Raw genomic sequence first — 25,321 nt, 5'->3', positions numbered from 1 at the left:
CGTGCCCCCTAAACTCATGCATGTTCGGCGGCCGAACCTTGGTTCGTTCAAACAAAGCTTTCGGAGGCCAAAAGTGCTCCTGAAACCTTCCCATGTTCGGCGGCCGAACTTCACTTTCGGCGGCCGAACCTGGCAAATGCCTCCTTGGCCTAATCTTTTCAAAACTCATTTCTTTGTCATTGAAAACTATAAAATCATGTGAAAACATTTTAAAAACTTACTTTACCCTTCTAGAAGACTTTGGCATCTTCAGAATTCCAGATTCCAATGGAGACTCCGCCGGAAGATAGGGATTCCGATGCCGGAATCTAGCCGGGTATTACAGTGATTGCCCATTTCTTTTATTTGATTTCCCAACTTGACTTTCATTGTACCAGGGGTCCATTTCTGAAGTCAGTCCTCGTAGCGATTAGGTTTTATTTATTTAGTTTTCAACTCGGCTTCTATGGTTCCAAGGGTCATTTTTTGAGGCCGGCACTTGCCTTAGGTTTTATTTACTTCATTTAACCCCTTAACTCGACTTATATAGTGCTAGGGGTCATTTTTCGAGGCCGGCACCTACCATGGCTTGGCTTTTTTCTTTGTTTAAGTCCTCAACTTGATTTATATAGTGCCAATGATCATTTTTCGAGGCCAGCACCTATCGTGATTGGGCTTCTTTCTTCGTTTAAATCCTCAACTCAGCTTATATGGTGCTAGTGATCATTTTCCGAGAGTGGCACTTGTCGTGGTTAGGCTTCTTTCTTCATTTAAGTCTTCAACTCGGCCTATATGATGCTAAAGGTCATTTTTCTAAGCCAATACCTGTCATGGTTGAGTTTCTTTCTTCGTTTAAGTCCTCAACTTTGCTTAAATGGTGCCAGGGGTCATTCTTTGAGGCGGGCATCTACCTTAGATTTTCTTTACTTCGTTTAAGTCCTCAACTCGACTTATATAGTGCCAAGGGTCATTTTCTGAGGCCGGCACCTGCCTGGATTGGGATTCTTTCTTCGTTTAAGTCCTCAACTCTATATGGTGCAAGGGTTCAATTTTTGAGGTCGGTATCTGCCGTAGTTGTAACATCCCAGAAAAAAAAAATAAAATAATTAATTAATTAAATAAGAAAAAAAAGAAGAAGAAAGAAAGAAAGAAAAAGATAAATTAAATTTTAATTTAAGGACAAGTGGCAATTTGCTGGCCACTTAACAAAAAAAAAGAAAAGAAAAGAAGAAAGGAGAAAAGACTAGAAGAGGAAGGGAATTCATATTTCCCATTCATTTTCTTCTCCTTCCCGTGAACATGCATAAACCCCACTTCTCCATCTTTTCTCTTCTACACTAAATTGCTTCAAAATTTCACCTCCAATAAATTACCCATCTTCTCCCAACACCTTTCCAAAGTAGAGTTTGAAGAAAAGAAGAGAAAATCAAAGAGAAAATTCAAGGTTGAGGGAGAGTGAATTACAGTAACCAAGGGTTGGAAAATTTAAAGGTATGTTAGGAGTTTTGATATAGGAATGTTTATTATCATTTTTATGTGAATATGTATGAGTAATATTGTATTAATATGATTTATTTGCTTATTTTTTTTAAAGAAGAAGTGGAAAGGAAGAGTGGAAGTTCCAAAGGGAAAGAAAAGGAAGAGTAGAGAACTAAAGCTTGTGAAAGATTTTGGAAAGTTAAGGTTTGTGCTCAACTCTGTTTGAATACATTTAAGAATTTGTTAATTATGTTCTATTTGAAAATTTTACTACCCTAGTAGAAATAGATCAAGTGAATAATAGTTTAATTATATTTGTATAATCAAAGTTTGAGAAATAATAGATTTAATAGATAGAAAAGTTTAAAATTAATATGTAATTTAACCAAAATTTAAGTTATAGATCTCATGAAATGACTCTATTTTCTTTGATAGAAATATAATTTGGTTAGATATAGTGCCAATAAAAAACATTAATAGACTAAAAAAAAAAAGAGATATTAGATTAGATAAAAAAAAATAAATAAATAGAAATTAAAAAAATAAGAAAAGGGAGATACAGTGTAAATGTGATATCTCCAACTCGGTTAATTAAATGACCGGGTAGGGGGTGTTACAGTAGTTAGATTCTAAAACTTTAAAATAAAAAATGAACTCAGAAGAGGAATTTCATTTCTTTAATGCCACAATTACATTATATTTTTTATTGGAAATATCTCTTCAAATGTTGGATGTTCCAAGCATGAGGTTCTGGATTTTCTTGCTGATCCTCGATTATGTGTACCCCTGGCCTAATGTCCTTAGTGACTCTGGATGGACCCTTCCAGGTCGGCACCAGTTTGCCCACAATAGCTCTTTTCCTAGTGGCTTTTAGCCTTCTTAGTACCAAGTCCTCAACATTTAGATTTCTTTCACAAAACTTTTGGTTGTAATATCTGACTGCTCTTTGTTGATATGCTGACGTTCGTACTTGTGCTTCATCTCTAATTTCCTCAAGGGCGTTCAATTACTTCTCAGCTTCTTACCGTTGAGGTATTCGTCGTTAAACTATACTCAATATGTTAGGATTTGCAGCTCTACGGGCACTACGACTTCTGTTCCAAACGCCAGCACAAATAGTCTCTCCAGTAGGTGTTCAGGGTATGGTCCAAAATGCCCACATGATGCTGGATAGTTTGAATGCTCAATTCTTCTTAGCCCCATCTAACTACTTCTTCAAGCCTTGAAGGATAGCCATGTTCATCACTTCAGTTTGACCGTTTGTCTGTGTATAGGCCACTGAAAAGAACTTATGCCATATCCTTGTGTTTCTGGTGAAATCTCTGAAGGTGTTACAATCAAACTGCTTTTCATTATCTGAAATAAGTATTCTCGGTATTTCGAAACAACAGGTGACATCACCCCATACAAATCTATCATCTTCCTAGCTGTAATGTTGGGAATAACTTATGTCCCAGGCCATTTAGAAAAATACTAATATCCTACACTCGTACCTATCTATCATACTCAAGTGGGCAGCCTGTACGTGCGTACCCTGTCCTCAGCCTCGTCAGACGGTTATTTAATTCCCTCCAACGTCATTTGGACACGATCCATTGCGGGCTTTGTTTTTATGTGGAGGTTGGTAGTAATTTGGATCGAATTGCCTTGAGCCCATCCAAGTCTTACCCACCTCACTGGGACGGGCCTGAACTGACATAGGGCTTATCCTTTCATTGCGTATTGGGCCAGTATCAGGCCGGCCTAGCGCTTTCTGTTTAGGCTGCAATAGGCCCAGTGATTTGGAACGCGGAGTCATCAAGCCGCTTTAATTTTCATTAAATATTAATGAACTTTTTATAATTTAAAATTAATTTTAATATTAATAAAATATAAATGTATTTTAATTCTAGCCGTCAACACAAAAGTAATTGTTCAACGAATAAAAAAAAACTTTCTTCAATGCATTTCTTCAGATAAACACTCCATTTTTTTTCTTTTTTTCATATGGTAAATATCTCAAAATATAGAATATAAATCAAATTCATGTTTAAATTGAATTGAGATATTAATGCAAGTTCTTTCATTCTAAATTGTTTTCTTTATTTATTTAATTGGTCAGACGCTGAAATCTCTGATACATTGAGCGCAACATTTTTATGGACCTATTTCACATATTAGGCTCTCTATTTAGTGCTATGTCTTCTGTCTTGTATTTCTAAATAAAGAATTTAAATTCAAATATTGAAGAATACATTATTAGAAGGATAAGCATCAACTTCAAGATATTTATATGGATCATAAAAAGAAGAAATGAGACATTTGGTGAAAGGAGAAGAAAAAAACATTTCAGTATTGGCTGGTGGACCATGTCTTTACATAAGAAAATAATGAATTTTTCTTTTTCCAATAACCACTTTGTCCTTTGAACTCACACTCATCAATGTCCATTTTCCATGGGAATGGTGAGTTTGTAGTTTTAAATTCTCTCTCTACAGTTCTCTCTACAGTTCTCTCTCATTCTCTATAGGGTCTAAGGTTCTTGACACTTTTTGCTAGCCAGTTGAGCTTGGATAAAAGATTCCTCTTGTTAGATGTGTGGAGTTCCTCCCTCTCCCTTTGGGATGGACTGTAAAAATGGCTTTTGTGATTTTGCTTGAGGTCCCGTGCTTGCATGGTGGTCCTATCGGTTCATGCTATTCTTTTTGCAACATTTAGTGTGACTTATATGGGATGGTGTTCTTTCGGAGGCTTGAAGATTATTGCTCGTCTCCATGGAACCCTTCATTGGCAGATTGTTTGATTGTGCTTGTTTTGGTTCAATATACGTGTTTTGCTTTGTGAGGTGCTTCCTGTGTGTTTTGCATGAGGTATCCTGGGATCTTTTTAACTGATCGATTACGTTGGAATGGTTGGCCTTCAACATACAAATGATGCCAATGAGCTATGTGAAAACAACCCCATTTCCTTAGCTACCAAATTCTTAAAAAAAATTAATAAATTATAAAAAATTTTAAATAATTTAATATAATGACAATTAGAATGAATCTTTTATAAATATAAGAATAAAAAAATACTATAAAATTATAAAAGACAGAAAGATCCTTCGAATCTAGTCATATCATTTCGTTTTCATATTATGAGTATACTGGCGGTCGGATAAACACACCTCATCATCTAATGGTTCAAGACATCTCTCCTAATTCAGGACATTTATTTCAAGGAGGCAGCTGGATTCGTCTAACTCTCCTAATTTAAGACATCAGAACATTTATTTCAAGGAGGCAGCTGGATTCGTCTAATAGTTCAGGACATCTCTCCTAATTTAAGACATCTATTTCAAGGAGGCAGCTGGATTCAACTTCCCATGAGTAGGGTATTATAAAAGATAGTTTAAGTTCGAGATTTTAGGTTTGCTTATCTTGATTTTCTGACCATTATCACGCTCCCTTGCCAGTGAATGTTTTTTTTTTTCTTTTTGGGTCTTAAGTAGTCTTTTTTATTAAGCTTGTATGTAATGCCTGTAACCCTCTTCAAACAACCAATGAATCATGATCTTCGAGAAAAATGGTAGTAGTGAGTTTTGCTCTCATATACAGTAAGAAGAGAAGGGAGGTGCCACATCATAGCAAACAAAACCAAATGGAACTTTAATTTAAGTATAATTTAACTTAAAAATAAAGAAACCTATACTTAGCCTAACTAGTCCCATTCATTTTTAAACAAAATAAAAACCCTCTGAAAAAGAAAATTTTAAATAATATAACCATTAAATTTAATAAAATCAAATTAAACCGGATCAATTTGAAACTGTGATCCGCCTAAAGAAGTGGCCGGCCCAAAACCGGGGTGACCGGCCCTATGTAATCTATCGTTATCCTTTACATCTCTCTTTTTCCCACTTACAAAATATGAATATTAGATCACAAAATCTAATTATGCCAGGACAACAACGGCTTTTCGGCAACAGAATGCCAAAAGAAATCACTACTAAGAAGTGGGCTAAAAAATATATATACACACTATTCAATGAATATGAAGATTTTATAATCTTGGAGCTAAATTGTTAATGGAACTGAAATTCTGACGGCCCATCTGAAATCTGACCAAGGAAGCGGCGGCGAGTGAAACCCATATATTTACAAACTGCTGAGGCCTTCTAACTTTACTTCCTGATATATCCAGATTGTAAAACGCGCCAGGTCATAACAATCTGTTATGCGTTTCAATCATGGAAGCTCTCTCCTGTAACCAGATACAACCATTATTTCATTCCAGATGTTCTTTCAAGATTCTTCACAATTTTCTGTGTGCAAACAGGAATAGTTAAAACAACATTCAAATGGCGTCCCCATGGATTAAGATAAAAGATTATAGCTTCCTACATAAATCCCTCCTGAACTAATGAATACATACCATGAGAACACCACAAATGGCATCCCCCTCGTAACCTATGATCAATGATGCGATGATGTGAACTGGGTAATGGAGTCCACCAAGCCTACTACTACTAAAAGTGCCCAGAATTACACTATAAAGCCAAGAAAAACATATGAAAACCTTACATAGTTCAAAAGAACACTTCATATGAGTCTTCCCAGGGAAATACGATGCCAACAACTCGGCAGTAAAGAAACTGCGGTTTAGCTTTCTAGGGATAACACCAGCAATTTTCTGTTTTTAATGGTACTGGTCAGTTTTGTCCTGATCAGGTCCCATACAGCACAACCCACTAAGTGTACAAATATTTAGTTTTCCTTTTTTTTTTTTTTGTTTAAAAAAATCTTAATATATTATTTAGTGATAAACATGCAAATCTCCAAGTGTAAGCACGCAAGTGCCCACCTATGTAAATGTCCATCACACACACACAGCAGAGACACAAAGATAGAGAGAAAGAGACAGAACCTCATTCTGCATGCCGCTTTCTGATGGAAACCATTGCAATAGAACGCCCAAATTCATGACGTTAGGTATCAATTTGAATAGAAGAGGAGTTGTTACCTGAAGAAACATTTCAATAAGAAAGATTAAATCCAAGAGAGGCAAAAGTATCATTAAAAGTTCTCAATGCTAATGTGTCAAGAAACAAACCAGACTAAGAGCTGTTGTTCCAAGAAGAAGAAGATACATCTTCCCCTGAAAAAGGCATGAACAAGGTTAAGCATCAACCAAGTTGTGAGTGTGTATAAACACGTGCCATTCACATACATCAACTTGGGTGATCTTACAGTATCATATCCATAATAGACACACACAAAGGAAAGAGAGGTCACCTCAACAAGATGAAGATTTGAGGCACGGCTTAGGAGAACAAAAGCAAATTCTCCAATTTGAGCAAGCAATACTCCAACCTAAACCACAAAACATTGAATAATTATCTTCAAAAGAAAAGGGAAATTCACATAAAATCATCACGTCAAACAGCTTTTTGTATCTTCTTCGGCGAGGTCAATAAGCCAACTCACATGGAATGATGTTCTCATGCCATAACCAAAGGCCTTAGTAACCATAGCAGCAACAGCTGTCTTAACCACTACAACAAGAATCACAGAAGCTAGCAATATATCCACATGGTTCCACAGAAAATGTACATGTATGAGCATTCCAATACTGGAAAGGAAGAGAGCTGCAAACAAGTTACGAATTGGTTCCACCTACAAAGAAGAAAAGCAACAAATTCAGAAAGGCAACTGTCAGGGTTTAAAAGATTGCATATTCCCCCAGCAGAATAAAATATATATAAACTATAATTTCAGTACATCTGCGCTTTAAAATTGAGGAGCATAGGCCATTTTTACACTAGCTCCTAGAGAGTTCATCTTTGATGATCAAGAATAATCTAACATATAATGTAATGACAGCAGCAACAGCTGTTCTCAAGCAGATACATATCATGAGAATGAAAAATACAGCAAATATTTTAAGTGTATAATAAATTTGGGATGATATATGACATCTCATTGCCCAGAAGAATACCTGGTCTAAGGTATGTTGCGCAAAGTCAGTGGTAGATATCATGACTCCAGCCACAAATGAACCCAACTCAAGACTAAGGCCAAGCTTGTCACTGCACTGAAATGGTTAAAGAAACTCCAATGAGTATTAAGAAGTGCTAAAAAATTTCACAACTAGCAATATGCTGGATTGAATCATACAAAAAGCAAATGGGAGAAACTAAAATAATATAAAATATTATTTATCACGAAAAAATGAATAAATGCTATTGCTTTGTGGCTTAGTTCTTAGCAGATGTAACATTCTTAAAGGAATGCAATGTCTGCAATGTCAGCATAACAAACATATGTTAGTTATCAACCTTTATTTTGCCAGTCTTAATCTTCCTTGGTTAATACTGATGTTTGATCTAGCTTCATTAGATAAGGAAGCAACAATTTTTAATCAGCAAGTAGGTTAAGAAATCTGCTATCCAATCTGCCCCCCTAATGATGAAGAATGCAAAAACTGTGGGCATGACCCTGCCAATTTAAAGGGCCTATTTATCTAAATCCCATTCGCTTTTGAACTTCGCAACAGTAAGTGAGCATCCAAAACTATGCCGACTACTTCAGAGTTCAGAGAGAGGTTAATATTCAGCAGGATACAAAATCCAAGTTCAACAATGCATTTAGTTAATTGTTTCAGTAAAAAATGGTTATTGTATTTTACACTTACCCAAGCAGATAATAAGCAGAAGGCCACAGCAGCAAGCTGATAAAGTTCATTTGTCTGAATGGAAACGAAAGATGTACTTATGAGTGTTAATCCAGAAAAGTACACAAGTTAAATCATATGAAGCAAGTTACACAATTTTTGAAAAACCACATTGAAAACTTACTTGAGATGACAGCTGTATCATTAACTTGAGAAAGCGAGGCACAAATGACCAGCACAATATAGATGAAACAGTGAGGAATATGGACAACACCACCAACCTGAAGTTAATAGCAAATAGCAGTTAAATTTGACCCACAGCATTTGAAAGGGGATCATAGCTTGTAATACCATTTAAGCTTTTTAAGAGAGAATAAAAGAAGCCACTCAAGGGAGAGGGTGGCAGGAACAAAGGAGTGGATAACTGCAGTAATTGTCTCTCTCTCTCTCTTCTCAAGCTGAGAAGAACACATGTACACGCGTAGTCACACAAAGAAGGGGAAGGGGACTAGTAACAAAACAAACTTACAGTTTGCCCATTGAAATTATTCCTTGAAGCAGCCCGCTACCGCCACCCAAGACGGGAAGCAAAGCAAATAACAAACCAACAGCACAATCCTGCAATAATTCATAGTGAAAGATATCAAGCCTTTCCAACATAGCAAGTCATCAAATAAATACAAACAATGTAAAAAATTATAACAATGAAACCTGAAGTATAAGCGTTCCAATTGTCACTTGACCATGAAGAGAACTACTACTATTGCGTTCAACTAAAAATTTCACCACCTGTTAAAGGATAAAAGGAAAAACATGAATTCAGCATTTTATAGGAAAGTTAGACATTGGCATCAGAAACTAGTCTAGAAGAGTACCACTGCAGTCGATGACATTGACAGGAAGGAGCCCACAAAAATGCCCTCGGACAACTTAGCTCCACATAACTGCATAGGCAACAGATATTCAAGTTCAACAGACTTTTTGATAGGAACCATAGAAACCTCTAGCAGATTAAACCACACACTTCAGGCAACATACCACAGCAGTTATGGCACACAATAACATAAATATCACAATTTGAAGTAGCCCTCCAAGAACAGCAACAGGCCCAACAATTTTTAACTGCAGTAACATGAGTTAGACAATTTCTAAACAGAAATGTTCTTGTAAAGAACTAGGTGACTTTGAGAAAAAGCTGAGGCAGAAAATACTGCAAATAAGATTTCCCAGACCAAATGTAGATCACCTTTGTCATAGAAAACTCCAGCCCTAAAGCAAAAAGAAGGAAAACAACACCAAATTGTGCCACAGTTTCAACCTGGGATGAAGCAAATGAGAACATTAACGATCATATAAATCTTATACCAGGTGCAGAAGCAAGCTAAAGGGCACATGCTGATGCCACATCAAATATTATTTCTGTGATGGTCTATTAAAGATATGGAAGTCACTTTTCCAGACAATTATTCCCATGAGTGACAACAAGAATGCTACCCAAAGAGTAGGTGACAATGATGCATTTCATAATCAACAGAACGTGCACAGGGAAAAAATAGAGATAGCTACACCTAGATTAACAACACTCCCAAATGGCCATGATCAACAACAATTTAGTAGGCAGCCATTGGTCAGACAGTGAAGAAGAAAATATTGCCTATCCATGCCCCCTTCCTTTCCCACCTAAACTTGAGAGAACAAAGATTCTTATAGTACATTTTTATTGGGCCAAGACCCTTGCCAATAATATGTTATTGGCAATATATCTCGTCATCCCCATTTTAATTAAGATCTGCTAATGAAAATTAGAACAAAATTGAAAATTTCTATCGGTAATGGCAATGGGGAAAGGGAGGGAAACTAAAGCCGGAGGAGAGAGTAAGCAATGAATTACATTCATACATATTTTAAAATTTTGGGATAAAATAAAAATGAGAACAGGGTGACTTAAACCCATCCCTGCCAGGTTCATGTGGATACAATTGTCAAATCTAAGTCTTCCACCTATACATAAATAACCTAGTGCTAAACTAGAGGACGATTGTAACACAGGTAATAAACCCACCATAAACTTTAAATAAGTCAGCTGGAAAAAAAAAATCCCGTCTCCTGGCCTTATGGAATTTTTATTGCCATCTAAACTTTGACCTTGAGAACATTAACATAGCAACGATGCCACAATATAACAAAATATATTGGATAGCCCCAAAATAGTTCAGTCCAGGCAACACACTTGTGGCTAAAAGCATGTAGAAAAAAAAAAAGCACTTAGGAAAATGGATAATAGAAAATGGCATACCTGCACCATCTCACTAATGAATTTCAGACCTCCCGGTCCAATAATTGAACCCGCAAGAAGATAGCCCACAATGACCTACCATGTGCATCCATATCAAATGAAAAATTATCACCTTGAATAATGCACAATACATCTCACAAAATAAACTTTCATGAATATCTCAACCTAAAAAACACAAATACAAGCAATTCAAGATGAATATAACAAACATATACAGACACTAACCGGCTGTCCCAAACAAGAAAAAACAATCCCACCGATGGCAGCAGAAACTATGACAACAACCAGATCTGAAATTAATCTGTAGAAATGTCAAACTATATGTTAAAGCATAAATCTAAATCAGTATAAACTATAAATACATAAAAGTCAAAAAAATTCAATGAAAGAGTTAGACCAAAAGAACAAGTTGTACAGACCATGTGCAACAGTTCAACATTTTATACAATGGGACCTCAGAATAACATATAACCTTGTATAATAGTAAGAAATAAGGATTTAAAAAGATATCAACCTCAAATCTACTTGAAGTACCGGGTACTTGGATTTCTTGTTTGACATGACAAATACATTATCCTACAATTAATAAGAGAAACATTTTATAAGCAATGAAAATGGAAATAAAACCAGTTCAATTCACAGCCAGTTCAAAAGCATATGCATAAATGGCTCATACTGAATTTCAGCACACCTTTTTGTCAATAAGTGTTGTCATGTCCTCAGAATCTTCATTTTCAAGTGAAAACACATTTGGAAACTGGAATGATTTTGTTCCACTGATAAGAGAGAGAGGGAGAGAAGGGCATATAAAATCAAACTCTCAGTTTTGAGACTGAAATAGAGAGAAAATATATCTCAATACAAATTGTCCAGTTCAATAATTTTGAACCACAAATATAATTATGTATTGCCTTACTTAGCCTCTTGAGTATCATTTTTCTTGGGCTTGTCATGAGTGATCTTAGCAACAGTCTCCAATACAGCCTGTAAAACACAATCAGAACTCTTCTTTAACACTAATACCATGATAATAGGCAAGAAACAACTTAACTAAAATATCTACCACATTGAAAGCCAAAAGAAAAGTTCTAGTTCTATTATGTAAGAGGTGTAAAGAATAAAAATGGCATATAAAGAAACCCAGTTTTCCCCGTTAACTATTAAAGATAGGACAAAAGCTAGATTTCGTATTAATCCTTTATACAAATTAGATCCCTGCAAGCATTCTTTGCTTTTTCTTCCAGTTATACATTAAAATAAAACCTTGTAGCATGCTCTAGTACGGTTAAAGCTTGATAACTGCTTCACGAGGGGATTTAATTGCAGAATGAGAATAAAAACATAACCTTGAAGGAAAAAAAAAATCAAAATCTATTAAATATAGCAAGGCAGCAAATCTGATTTCTCGCTCTGGACATTTTTGGAATATAGACCCAGATTTTTATCGGAGTGATGAGGGTGTCTTCTTATTTAAAATATATTTCATTGATGAAAAATAATGAAATGTGTTGCATTTTATCCAACATTTCTTTAAGGAAAATTTAAACCGACCTGTTGATCAGCTACACTGCTGTTGAAGCTGCTTCCATCAGAACCTATGTAAAGAATAGAACAAATTTAAATATCACCTAAACAACATTAAATGAATCAATACCAATGAGCATAGAACAAAGTAGGATATCATCATTTGGCACATAAAAGATATTTCTATTGATCTTAATTTGAAGCCGTATCACAGTCCTTCTGGCACCTCCGTGGCTCTCATTCTGCTGGCTTTCTGAGCTGTTATGTTCACTAAATATTAATCCACGGCTGATTTGCTGCTACCCGAGAACTAAAACCCACAAAGTCTAAAGTACTTGTATTCTGGGTTGTAGAGAGCTCAGGGTTTCCAATACTTCATTTCTACTGAATCACAAACGTTAAGCTCAGGGTTTCCATTACATCGCCATAGGCGTTAGTATGCCTAATTAGATATTTTGCACTTGAATGGGGGGCTAGGCCTATCTTTTCATCCACCTATTTGCTCCTAATAATTGTCTCTTCGTCAGCTTAATTCACTTAAGAGTACTAAATTTTGAGAACTGTTTCATGCAATCTCCATACCGCTTCCTCTCGTTATCAATTACAAAATAATTAGTCAAGTCCCTCTGTAAATTCTCTGATAACGTCAAGCTTCAAAAAATCAACTCAATAAAATCATATAATCGAAATCAAGAAAAGTGAGGTCATCCAAGCAAAACCGTCCACTCCCTTAATTGACAAACTTCATTTCTTACCCAGATTTCAGTCCTTTGCCAGTATGGTTGGCCACTTCCTATTCAACAAAGTCGCATATATTACAGATCTAAATAGCATTACTATGGATTTCACTCTTATATTCTCTCAGAAGCACACCACTTGCTTTAATGCAGCATTATATCTCTTCTTGGCCCTCCGTAGGCGTGCTTTTATATTCTACTGCTTTGCTAGTCCCTCATGCAAATTAAGCACCCATTATGTTTCTCCCATTTATCAAGTGAAATGCAGCATTGACTAATCAAATTGGGTCTAATTGTGAAATAATTCATAAAAAAAGGAAAAACAACGAAGTGCAGGCAAAGGCTGCTAACCTTCAGGCTGATCATTTTCGGAGAACTCTTTCTCCAGAACTCGATCAAACATTTGGGCTATACTGCCTTCTCCATTATCAGGCGCAGAGGAATTCAACAAATTCCCGTAAAACCGCTCCCTAATCTCCTTGTCAGATCTGGCGGACACACAAATCCTCGTGTAAACCAAAAGCAATAACAAGCAACACCAGAATCCAAATACTGCCCGTTTTGCACCAAAGATCGCCATGGATTATGGCAATCTCTCTCTCCCACGGTCTCCCTCTCCAGCAAGTTTGGAAGCAAATCGAATTTCCAAAGGGAAAAATTCGCAGAGAATATTACAACAACGGGAGATCCTGCGGGTTTCCAAGATCGAACACGAAAGGCTTTCGATAGTGTTTTTTAAATTTCCTTGTTTATGTTTTGTCAATAATTAGGATTGTAAAATAAATTAAATGAAAAAAGAAAAAAGGAAAAAGGAACGTAACCACTCATGGCGGGATCATAATGCAATTGGGATGTGGATGGAACGAGAAGTTAGCATCACTTTGACGTTTCGCACGTGTAAAGGTGTTCAAGCCTGGACCGTCTACTCAAATAAAGATGGTTTTTTACTATTATTTTGCTTAAAATAAGGTTCTTTCCAATAAATTTAATTTTCTAAAAAATTATGTATTTATTTTAGAAATTTTATTAAAATACTAGTATTTTATAAAAATAATATAAACATATATATAGTAAAAAATAAGTATTTAATATGATATAATAAATATACGTATAACTCTATATTTTTAAATAATAACTATTGAATACGATAATTTTATAATACCAATGAATAGTTTTATCTTAAAAAATATAAGTAAATTATTATTACTGTATTATTCGTTGATTTACATATTTTAACAGCCATCCGAGGACACGAATACAAGATAATACATATCTTCCATCAGCGAAGGAGCGAGAGCCAGCATCGGTGATCCTTTGCTATAGTCATTGGATTTCTCCATTTTTTGGTGGAGTTGGTTCAATGACTTTTCTTAGGTTTTGTTAGTTTTTATCTTAATTTTTTCTATTTTTCTCATTTTTTTTTTGTGAGTTTGTTTTTATTGGTGAATTTATTTTTATGAGATTTAATAAAATCCATTAATAATTAGTAATTTCAGAATAAAAGGGTGATTTTTTGATATTGAAATTTAAATGACTATTCAAACTGTTCCATGATTAAAAGAGATTGAGAATGTCGTGAAATAATTTTTTATATTATGAATAACAGCGATAATTCTATTAGTTTGCAACAACAAACGTTGATGGTTAGAGAATTGAGCTATTTAATTTTTATTGATGACGGTGTGATGATTAGAAAATTAAATTGTTTAATTTTTATTAATAACATTAATGGTTAGAGAATTAAAATGATTAATTTTTATTTACAACGATTACTTTATTTTATGTGTATTTAAGAAAATTTAATTTTTTTATTTTGAAAATTATCTCATACAAAATGGCCATTTAATACAACCTTTTAAAAGTTAAAATTGATAATTACACATACAGGCGATTTTTAACTTTTTATTTAGTAACATAGGACACTTAAATTCTTCTTTTTTTTTTTTTTTTTGATTTGTTGTGTCAAAGGAACTCAATAAATGATTAATTAGAGTTTATCTTTTTAATAAGTGTAGGTACGCCTTTAATCATTTAAATCTCTACCCTTCTATTCCCCCTTCTAGTAAACTATGATTGGTTTTTTCAATTGCCTGCTGGATCGACTTTAACTTTGAGTAGTGGAAGATTTGGTGGTGCTCCTCTATAGTTTCAGGGAGTTTTTTAGTCATGCATGATTTCTGATAATGGGAGTTTCACCACCTTCTATAGTTGGTCAACGAGAAAGATTGGCGGAATTTGCAACGCATGCGTCGTTTAGAATAGGATCATTGTCTCGGGTCCTGACCCATTTTTATCATGGGGTCCTGCTTTGCTACATGAGCTCGTAACTTACTGGGCTAGAAATAGAAGTATTTCTGAAATTTCTACTGAACTTTGTCCTTTATGTAAACAGACTTTGGGCCTTCATAATTCTGTTTGTATGACATAAATCTTACACGTGTGTGTATAATGGGCATGTTTTTTTTTAAAATATTTTTCAACTAGACAAACGACGTGTAGTTCACTAGTGAAGCCACATAAACTGATAAACTCAAACGGCATATAACGTTTCTTCACGAAGGACGGGAACGACTTGTCGTAGATTTTCACATAACGACAAAAATGCTGTTTATTTACGCAACTGTAAACAGGGATCCGATTTGCCATTGAGAAATTGACGTCATGGCTTACCCGATTTTAACGTCATCAAAATTCAACAGAGAGCGTGCTCTCCACAAGTTCAACACCCACTTTTAAATCTTGATAACCTTTCATCACCACCTACCATTACCAACCTCCTTCAAGTCTTTAGAAATTTGAGATACACAATTCCGAAACGACTAAGATAGAGAAACCTATTTGCCCATTTCAATGGTGACAATTGCTAGTACGTTAGTTGCTGGTTTCTGTTTCAGCAAATCGAGAGTCGAGGGACTTAAGCCAAGCACTCATTCATCTGCCAGGTCAAGGCGAATGGTGGCGGTGAGAGCTCAATCTATCAACCCAGAAATTAGAAAGAATGAGGAGAAGGTGGTGGACTCCGTTTTGGTCGCGGAGCTTTCTAAGCCCCTCACAGCTTATTGCAGGTTTCGTTCACTACCTATTTTCTTTTATTATTTTTTTAATAACGCATAAAAGGGAACAGAGAGAATATATACTGCTTATTTTGATAAGGTTTAGTGATTTGATTATATCAACATTTCATTCCAAGGGAGAAAACTACTAGGAAAAGATATTTCTGTTGACATTTTTCATGAGCGCCCTCTTCAATAACCCTCTTTCCTTTTCTAGTTTTAGCTTCAGTTTACATTGGATTCTATTATTCTACGAACAAAGGAATGGTTGTGTTTGAAAAGAGTGAGCGAAAATCATCAATTTCAATATTTGATTATTGACTGTCGTCCACGTTGTTACTGAGATACATTGCCCATTCTGGCACGTTAGTTCCTTCAATTGTATCAGGATTAGCGAGCATATTTTGGGGATAAAATTTGAAGTTAGAAGATGTGGTTAATTGAGTCTCTTCTTTGATAAGCAATAACACGTTTGAAAACAAAAGTAATTAACGATCTTTGCCTACAAATAGACATACCTAACCTTTTTCTTTTACTCTGAAAATGCAATTACCCACAGAGTTATTAATGATCTTTGCTCACTGTTCATGTTCTGTAAAATTACAATTTCCCTGTATGTATTTTATGTTTTCTCCAGGTTTTTTTTTCACTTGGCATGCCCTTGGTAATTGGGAAGGGTGTTTGGGTTTTATTTTCGGGTTTGGATGGCAATGCTAATGCTAATTTTTACTGGATTTAGAACAATAAAAACTTCCTTATTTTTTTAAGAAAAAAACCTACAGAGTGATGTGTTGCCTTGAGGATCTAAATAGATAGTTTAGAGACATACCAATGTGTTTAATTAGCAAGTGTTTTGGTGACCTTTTAAAAAAAAAATTATGGTTGAGTTCTTATATATCCACCGACTTTAAGGTTGACAATGCTGAGGTGACTGGAAGAATCTCACCTGCAATCTACAAGTATAAGATAATCTTAAGTGAAGTAGCATAGTCATTTCCTATCTGAAGTTCTTGCCAAGTTAGAATTTTTCTGCAATTCATATTTTCCCAATCTCAACTTCCAAATTTATGTGTTTACAAGAAGTTTGTCAAGCTAGAGCTTATACAAGCTTCCTATTACATGGTAGCATGAAACAATTAACATAGTCCAAAACTCCAAATTGCTAAATGTTGATGTTACAATGTCCTGATGTGATGTACGTTTGCTATTTGATCTCCCTTTCTTTATCTCAAATTCAATAACTTGTGCGCATTATATGCTAGATGTTGGAGATCAGGAACTTTCCCTCTATGTGATGGAAGCCATGTAAAGCACAACAAAGCTACTGGTGATAATGTTGGGCCTTTGCTCTTGAAAAAGCAGAAAGAGTGATTATGTCTTTCTTTTTTTTCCATTGTTTATTTCCTGTTGCCATGTAAAACTTTTTACTCTGGAAATTCGCATTGTTTGTTTATGACGAAGTCAGCTCGCTTCCTCTGGATTAGGGTGATTTCCCTACTTTAGCCACTTTCTTAATAGAACTTTTGCAGTGAGACAATATCAAATCTGTACTTGTTGGCATTCGTTATTGCATTTCTTATCTAGATGTAGCGAACACTTCTCCATAGAGTGGCATAAGGCTAGTTGACTTATTTTCTGGATCATGTTGATGTCCAATAATTAGTGTATAGAGTTTAATAGAGATATCCTGACATTAAAAAGACTTCAGCAATGAACTTAGATGTTCTACCAAGTCTTGGACGTGTTCTTTTTCTCTTTTTTGTTTTGAATAAAAATGGGAGGCAGCATAGGAAATTCAATGCCAGTTTGAAGTTGAGCCATCCCACAGATTCAAATTCTTGTATCTTTGGAGGAGTATGGGCATAAATGGGTTTCTATCTGAGATATTCTTTCTAGTCACTAAAGACTGTCTTTTCATGGATTCTTTGCAGCATTAGTGCACTGTTGTTAATATACATGGTCAGAAATAAGATTCTCCACAAGTTGTGTAGTCTCCATTTTATTCTCATGCAGAATGGAAACTGCAGCTTCATTCCCTTTGATCAATTTATACTTTAAGGGAAAAAAAACTGAGAAAATAAAATCTTTTTTTTCAGCTTTTTCTGATCAGTTGTCCTGTCTTTTTCAAAGAAACTGTTTCTTTTATTTGCTTCACATAGTTCGGAATCGTGGTTTTCTCGTCGGTGTTCTTTGTCGTTTACAAGTCTGGGAATAAAATTTATTCTCATTTTCTTTTGATCAGAGATAGAATCCAAATTCCTGAATCCCTTTCATTTGTATTTGTATCAAAATGGTAAATTTAAAGTTCATTAGCGGCAGACTAATCGTTTGCCTCGTAAGCATACTTGCTCGTCACTGCATAGCTCCATTTGTTGCAAATCCATGCTGCTTTTGTCATTGTATTGCATATCACAAAGTTAGAACCCTTTGTGCGTAGTAAGTTATTTGAGATTTTTCTTCTTTCTCCTAATCCCAGATGAATGCATAATTACCAATTGCCTAGTGTGTCATTTATGCAGGGTCCTATGCATCAATGCAAGAAACAAGTGAAATCATATGAATGATGGACCTTTACATAAATTATGAGAGTTTAAGAAAGTCGGAGTGAAAATTTGTTCAAATTTGATTTATTTTAAAAATAAATTAAATTTAAGTGGAATTTCAAATAATTCATGAATAGCAATTTGATTAATTTATCATTTTTGTGCACTTAAAGTTTTTTGTTTTATACTCTTAAAATGGAATTGGAGATTGAGAAAATAAAATTTAAAATCTCTTAAATTTATTCAGATACACTTATTATTAAATTAAATCTGTGAGTGTAAATTTTTTTATTTTCTTGTAGGCTATTTAACTAATGATGATTTTAGTCTATTTTTAACTGCGATTTCATTTAATAGAAAGCGATTAATACATTAGAGTTGGTCATTTATATTTGCAACTAAATTAGGAAAATATATTAAAATTACACATCAAATTAATGGAACTCATATTATCACACACCAGCTATTTATCGGTGTGGAACGCTTGAATTACACTCACTAATTTGGTATTTAGTTGATAGATTCTCCTAACAGGCCATTTCTTCTCTCGCTGCCATCTTTGACAAGAAAAAGCAACTCTTGATTGGAAAAGTTGCAAATATTAATAAAACAGAAGGCAATTAGAAGGAAAGTTTGACGCTAAAGAAGCAAAAAAGAACCCACAATGACAAATATTAATAAAACAGAAGGCAATTAGTTTATATCATGTCATTGATTTAAAATAAATTAAAAAATAAATCTATTTTTTTATAGCATAAATAATTAATTTAACCATCATTTTAATCTGAGGGCTCGAGAATCTAAAGCACGCTAATATTAGTGCAATCTAAGTATCTTGTGTCGGTAAATTTAACTGTAATTATATTTTATTTGTAAAGTTGTATACGGTGTTGTCCGAATCATGAAGTTTCCTCAAACCTTTAATTCTAATGCAAGACACTAATTAAATTATTTATTATCACGTGATGAATCACATCATATCTCTATCTATTAATTCTCATATTTTTTTTTAAATTGTATTAATAATTTTTTATATTTACATTTTTATCATTAGAATATATTAATTTTTTTAAAATAAAAATTAAAAATTAAAAAAATAGAATTCGAGATCACTAATTTATATTGCACATTAAATTTAATTATAAATATTTTACAATTTATATATTTACCAATATTATTTTTCCTATGGTAAAATCAATTTTCAAGCTGGAGATGCGAGATGCTGGTACAAGTCGCGTTATTTAAAATCCATTTTGTCGGCAACAATTTTCTTTTTTGGAGAGAACAAGCCCCACATTACGTGTCGTAATCAGTCAAAAAATTTTATATTTTATATATCACCCCGTCAACGCTCTATTATATTATTATCATCAGAAGTTCTACACACAACGATCTGGTTTAGTCTGGCGACAAAATCCAACAGGTGTCTCGGTCTGCTTCATTGGTCCACCTCAACGAAACGATGGTAATAATCGGTTATTTGCATACTCGATTCGAATAATATTAATTTAAATTTTATGTATTGAATATTAATTAATCGAAATCATTTATTTAAATAAATTAATATAAAAAAATATATTTAATAATATTTATAATTTTTTATATTTTTTATTTAAAATTTTAAATTAAGATATTATTTATAAAAAATAATTTATAAAAAAAAACTGATAATGAAAAAATATTTACTTGATTAAAATATATAGAATTAAATGGATTCATGTATGAATTTACAAAATAAATTTTAATCGATTTTGAAATAAAATTTAAAAAATTGAAATTTTTTGCCTTTTCAAATTCACATATATTCTTTTAAATATGTAAATTATTCATTCTATATTTATCTTTCTTCTTAAATAGTAATTTATTTTTAAAGAAATGAGATTTGAGAATGATTCGCTTCCTTTTTTTTATTTTTAAATTCCAAAAAACTAATTTTCTGAAAGTCATGAAGAAATTTCTGCTCAAAATATAATATATATTTTTAAGAATAAAAGGGTCAGGGGAGTTTCCAGTAAAAGGTGTCGCAATTAATTGCGGTGAAACTGAAAATTACACATTTTGGAAACATATTAATGAAAAAATCGCTGATTATTTAAGTTTGGTCTCGTCCCCGGATGATACTGACACGTGCCAGTTATAACAGCTGAATTGCTTGTCGGTTGCCTAAACAGCCAGTAATCTTATCGTACACGTGTTAGCCCTTCACATCTGTACTCTCTCCTGCCTTTTATCAGCTAAACCTCACTGCGTCCATTTGTACAAAAACCTCCAAAAAGCTCACAGCACAGACAGCAGAAATAAACGCCCATCTCTCACCGCCACCGAGCTTTTTCACACAGGAATAAGCTCCAACACTTTCCCATCGAGTGTATATGCATCGACTTTTCCGGTTCAGCCATCGCCGGTAATTTCAAACTCTAAACAACACATTCCATATTTGTGATGCTTTCCTTCTCCCGTCAGTCCTCACCGGAACCCTACATCAGAAGACCCAAATTTCCACCGGACAATGTCCTTTCTCGCAAGAGCTCTTTTATCTCGCTTAATTCTATCCTCGCGCATTCGTACTTTACTCAATCCCGCGCACGGCTCCTTCTTTCCATCTTCTCCGTCCAGATCATTCTCCTCCTTGCCCTCCGCTCAATTCCTCTCTCTTTTCCTCACCGCCGTTTCCATTTCCGCTCTCCATACATCGCTCACCTTGATGCGAACGTTTCCACCGACACAGTCATCAATATCAGCCCGAATACAGTAAAAATTGAAGATCATGAATGTGGATCAGGCAGAATCTTTGTCTACGATCTCCCCAGTAGGTTCAACACTGATTTGATTAGAAATTGCGACGAGTTAAACCCATGGAGTTCCAGGTGTGATGCGTTGGCGAATGACGGTTTTGGCCAGAAAGCCACCGGGCTTTCTCCGCTTGTTCCAAAAAATTTGGCTCCCGCCTGGTACTGGACCGATCAATTCGTCTCGGAGATTATCTTCCACAATCGGATTTTGAAGCACAATTGCAGGACCACAGAGCCAAACAATGCGACCGCTTTTTACATTCCATTTTATGCAGGACTTGCCGTCGGTAAATTTTTGTGGAATAATTACACTGCCAAAGACCGCGATAGGCACTGCGAGATGATGCTGTCATGGGTTCAAGATCAACCATACTACAAGAAATCAAACGGATGGGATCACTTCATTACCATGGGGCGTATCTCGTGGGATTTTCGACGGTCGAAGGATAGGGACTGGGGTTCGAGCTGCATTTACTCGCGAGGTATGAGAAACATTACCCGCCTCTTGATTGAGCGAAATCCATGGGATTATTTCGACGTTGGTGTGCCATACCCCACCGGGTTCCACCCCCGATCGGACTCTGATATCCTGCAGTGGCAGGAGTTCGTGCGTAACCGGAACCGCACGAAACTTTTCTGCTTCGCCGGCGCGAAACGTGGCGCTATTGAAAACGATTTCAGGGGTCTGTTGCTAAGCCACTGCCAGAATGAGTCGGAGTCGTGCCGAGTCGTAGATTGTGCTGGGACTCGGTGTTCAAACGGTACCTCTGTGATACTGGAAACGTTTTTGGATTCGCATTTTTGTCTGCAGCCGAGAGGCGATAGTTTCAGCCGCAGGTCTATCTTCGATTGCATGATAGCGGGTTCTATTCCGGTTTTCTTCTGGAAAAGAACCGCTTATTACCAGTACGAGTGGTTCTTACCGGGCGAACCGGAGAGTTACTCGGTTTTTATACATCGGAATGAGGTAAAAAATGGGACTTCCATACGGAAAGTGCTCGAGAGTTACAGCAAAGAAGATGTAAGGAAAATGAGAGAGAAAGTGATTGATTATATACCCAAATTTGTATATGCTAGAGGCCATGAAGGTTTAGAGAGCATAAAGGATGCCTTTGATGTCGCCATAGATGGGATATTGAAGAGATTCAAGGAGCAAGAGGATTGGGAATACAAATGGTAGTAAGACAGTAAAGATGAGGGTAAATTGGGGTATAAGTCCCTCTTTTCTGAAGCAGATAAGGGGTGTTATATGTAAAATGCACTTGTATTCATGATTTAGTACCACATTTCAGAGTGCAGGTTGTTGGCTTGGTTAATTTTATTACTCATCAACAAAGTAGATCAAGCGTCCCCACCCACCAGTTGGCCATTGGTGTTTGGATAGCAAACTGCGGTGGAGGCTATAATATAAATGTGGCTTTGGTTTGATGCATTGCTGTGATCAGTAGTTCAGTACCCCCTGATATCAGACAAATCAGAAACTGGTTATGTACAAAAATAATGTATACGTGGTAATGAAAATTTTATTTTCATTTTCTATCTTTTATTTCTATGATCTTATTGTAATTTGAAAAAAAAATTGAAATGGAGTAACATAAAGAAGGATGTAACAATTGCTCCATAATCATAATATTCCTTTTGAGAAAATTTCACAAAAGGGAAGTAGTTAAGAGCAATTGTAACAGTTTTGAAGTTACATTGCCTCTATTCATTAGCCTTTTTTCATAACATATGTTATTGATTCCTTTGATAATGACATTGCTTTATGTTAACATTATTATTATGTAGAGAATCTAACCGGTCCCACTAGAGGGCCGCGTTTCAAAGGTTAATAACCAGGAAGTGGCAGGAAGCACAAAAATTATATTAAATTGGCTTGTTTCTGTTGGTGTTTACTCTGCAGTTCAGTTAAAAGTAAGGCAGGAATTGGTTGGTGGGAATTGGGAGGATGCCTGAAAAGGATTTGAAGGAATCTTCCTTTATATTTTTGTAGTTTTCTTTTGGTTTGGATTGATGTGAAAATGGTTTATTCTATATTTTAATTGATGCTTCAAGTGTTTGTATTGGGGAACACTATGATAATAAACTAATGTATAAATTATCATGGAGTCCAGTGATAGAGATGCCATTCGTGGTAGCAGCACTTTCAAAATTCATGGAAGCCTCACATCAGGTTAAAATAGAAGGCAATATCAAAATATAAGAGCAGAACGTATTGCACAATTGGATTGTATTGTTAGTGTTACATAGCAAAGACAAAGTGGTAATGGAAAAGTGAACAAACAAAACGAGAGACAAAATACCATATCTGCCTGGCATGCTATTATTCAATAAAAAAAGGATTTTACTCATTTATATCATTGCACACGCGGAATCATTCTCATGGCTTGGACACGTTATAGTCATTGTGCAAATTTTAAATTATAAATAAATATCTATTGCAATTATGCGTTACTAGAAATAAAAAGATTTGATTGAATTTCAAATAAAAAAAGAAAAAGAAAAACAGACTTGATTGAAGAAGTCTCTGCGCGTTTCTTGGGTTGTGAAAGTAGTGATATACTGATTTCCGATATTTTTTTTTTTTCCAAGTGAAATAGAAAAATAAACTGTAACACAAGCAACAATAGCATGAAACAGCGAGTACTATTCCTATTTCCTACCTAATTTCCATGCGTAGATAAAGATAACAAAAGTAGAATTGATTTGTCGGCGACAATGAAGGGCACATTCACTAAGTTTCATGTGATTATTACTGACTAAGGTTTGCTTTCGGGTAATTAGAAAATGCAAAATCAGTCAGCGCTCTCACTCGCACCTTCTTGTCAGCGTGTGTGGTGGGAAACATGGTTATGCATATTTCAATTTTAATAATAATAAAAAATATCAATATCAATCTATTTAATTTATATTTTTTAATTTTTTATTAATTAATTTTATTTTAATTATTATTTTTTAAGTTTTTATTTACAATTAATTCAATTAAAAAATTAAATTAACTAAATCCAACCGTTTTGACACTATATTACGTCGTTTTTAATTATAGTTGAGGCTACAATACATCATTTCCTCATAATTGATATTTTCTCACTTTTCACACACACGGGCGTGTTTCCTTCTCATATTGTGAGACGAGATTTCAAATTAATTAATTCTATTTTTTATATTCTTTGATATAATGTAATATTTTAGATTTTAAATTTGATTGTATTACTTATTGGCTAGGGTTTTCTCGTGTTCTAATATTCCTCAATTCTATTAATAAAATTTGTAATTTTTCAAGAAAGCACATATATATATATATATATATTGTTTAAAATCTTCCACCTCTCCTTACATTTTTCAACTTCCACCTCAACAATTCCATGGAATTTCAAAATTTTATTATACAAAAAATTATTTCCACCTCTCTAGTGTATTTTTCTCTTTTTTTTTTATATTAGTATATAAATAATAATAATTATTTTCCTTGCATCTAATGTGGAAAGGAAATTTTCAGGTCTGTAAAGCAATTTTTTATATTTTATTTTTCATTTAAAAATGTGGTTTCTAATTCTCTATAAAAATAAGAAAAATATAAAAAAAGGTATCCATTTGTCATCAATAATATACAATTTTTTAATTTAAAAATTCCTCATATATATTTTCCCATAATTAAAAAAATAATTATAAAATATATTTAAATTTTATTTTGCTTATAACATTGTTGAGTATGTAATTTTTTATTTTATTTTATAACATTACAATTATTTTTTTTATCCTTGTAAATAAATAGTTTTAAAAGTTAATTGTCAATTTTAGTTATAGAAAAAACGTTATTTTTTATTTAAAAATAATTGAAATTATAAACTTTGTTTTGTATACATATATTAGTAAATTTATTGATTGATTATATGATTAATTTGAAATTAAAAATCAAGATAAATATTTCATAGAAATAAAAATTAAATTTAAAAATTAAAAATTATTTATAGAAGGAAAAAACATAAAAGGGAAAATAGAAAAATTATTTAATTTTATCTACAAATTAAAAAATTAGTGTATTTTTAATTTATTTTTATTTAATGTATTAAGAGATAAAACTCATTAGTTCAAAGAATAATTTAATAACAAAGTTATTTAACTTTTAATAGAATAATATAAGTAAAGAGTAAATTATGAAATGATTAAATAAAATTTATTATTTTAATTATATTAAATTACGCATACAAAAAATAAGCATAAACTACACCACACTAAAATTCTCAAAACTCAAAGAACCATCCAAGCGCTTCCACAGACAATC

At 34.0% G+C, this 25,321-nt stretch overlaps 3 protein-coding genes and 1 long non-coding RNA gene across 6 annotated transcripts; 3 read left to right on the top strand and 1 right to left on the bottom strand.

Moving 5' to 3' along the window:
* The first annotated feature begins 1,194 nt into the window (after positions 1 to 1,194).
* LOC122721758 lies at positions 1,195 to 4,281 on the top strand. Its single transcript, XR_006348515.1, has 3 exons — positions 1,195 to 1,470; positions 1,574 to 1,662; positions 3,997 to 4,281. It is a non-coding gene; the product is annotated as an uncharacterized LOC122721758 (long non-coding RNA).
* An 895-nt stretch (positions 4,282 to 5,176) lies between these two features.
* LOC110600104 (K(+) efflux antiporter 5) lies at positions 5,177 to 13,490 on the bottom strand. 3 transcript variants are annotated; one of them, XM_021736834.2, is made up of 21 exons: positions 13,000 to 13,490; positions 11,939 to 11,982; positions 11,304 to 11,371; positions 11,079 to 11,163; positions 10,902 to 10,963; positions 10,613 to 10,688; positions 10,388 to 10,462; positions 9,338 to 9,409; positions 9,130 to 9,213; positions 8,967 to 9,035; positions 8,803 to 8,880; positions 8,621 to 8,709; positions 8,276 to 8,372; positions 8,113 to 8,166; positions 7,417 to 7,512; positions 6,906 to 7,094; positions 6,714 to 6,791; positions 6,532 to 6,576; positions 6,346 to 6,441; positions 5,854 to 6,111; positions 5,177 to 5,743 (listed from the first exon to the last, which is right to left on the bottom strand). In XM_021736834.2, exons 1-21 carry the CDS (start codon positions 13,226 to 13,228, stop codon positions 5,702 to 5,704), a joined length of 1,986 nt encoding a protein of 661 aa, XP_021592526.1. In that variant the 5' UTR covers positions 13,229 to 13,490; the 3' UTR covers positions 5,177 to 5,701. The 3 variants fall into 3 exon arrangements, with proteins under 3 accessions (XP_021592526.1, XP_021592528.1, XP_021592527.1); XM_021736836.2 differs by lacking the exon at positions 5,854 to 6,111 and having other exon boundaries at positions 13,000 to 13,488; XM_021736835.2 differs by lacking the exon at positions 5,854 to 6,111 and having other exon boundaries at positions 5,177 to 5,682; positions 13,000 to 13,486.
* A 1,886-nt stretch (positions 13,491 to 15,376) lies between these two features.
* On the top strand, positions 15,377 to 17,305 carry LOC110630924 (CDGSH iron-sulfur domain-containing protein NEET). Its single transcript, XM_021778574.2, has 2 exons — positions 15,377 to 15,713; positions 16,964 to 17,305. The coding sequence occupies exons 1-2, from the start codon at positions 15,499 to 15,501 to the stop codon at positions 17,070 to 17,072; spliced, it is 324 nt and encodes a 107-aa protein (XP_021634266.1). The 5' UTR covers positions 15,377 to 15,498; the 3' UTR covers positions 17,073 to 17,305.
* A 3,170-nt stretch (positions 17,306 to 20,475) lies between these two features.
* Positions 20,476 to 22,573, top strand: LOC110600367 (xyloglucan galactosyltransferase XLT2). The gene has a single exon (XM_021737211.2). It carries the CDS (start codon positions 20,687 to 20,689, stop codon positions 22,214 to 22,216), a length of 1,530 nt encoding a protein of 509 aa, XP_021592903.1. The 5' UTR covers positions 20,476 to 20,686; the 3' UTR covers positions 22,217 to 22,573.
* The last annotated feature ends 2,748 nt before the right edge of the window (positions 22,574 to 25,321 follow it).

Source organism: Manihot esculenta, chromosome 14 (genome assembly GCF_001659605.2).
Source record: "Manihot esculenta cultivar AM560-2 chromosome 14, M.esculenta_v8, whole genome shotgun sequence".
Classification (NCBI taxonomy): domain Eukaryota; kingdom Viridiplantae; phylum Streptophyta; class Magnoliopsida; order Malpighiales; family Euphorbiaceae; genus Manihot; species Manihot esculenta.
The sequence above is the reverse complement of the archived record's forward strand: the minus strand, read 5'-3'. Positions and strand labels throughout refer to the sequence as shown.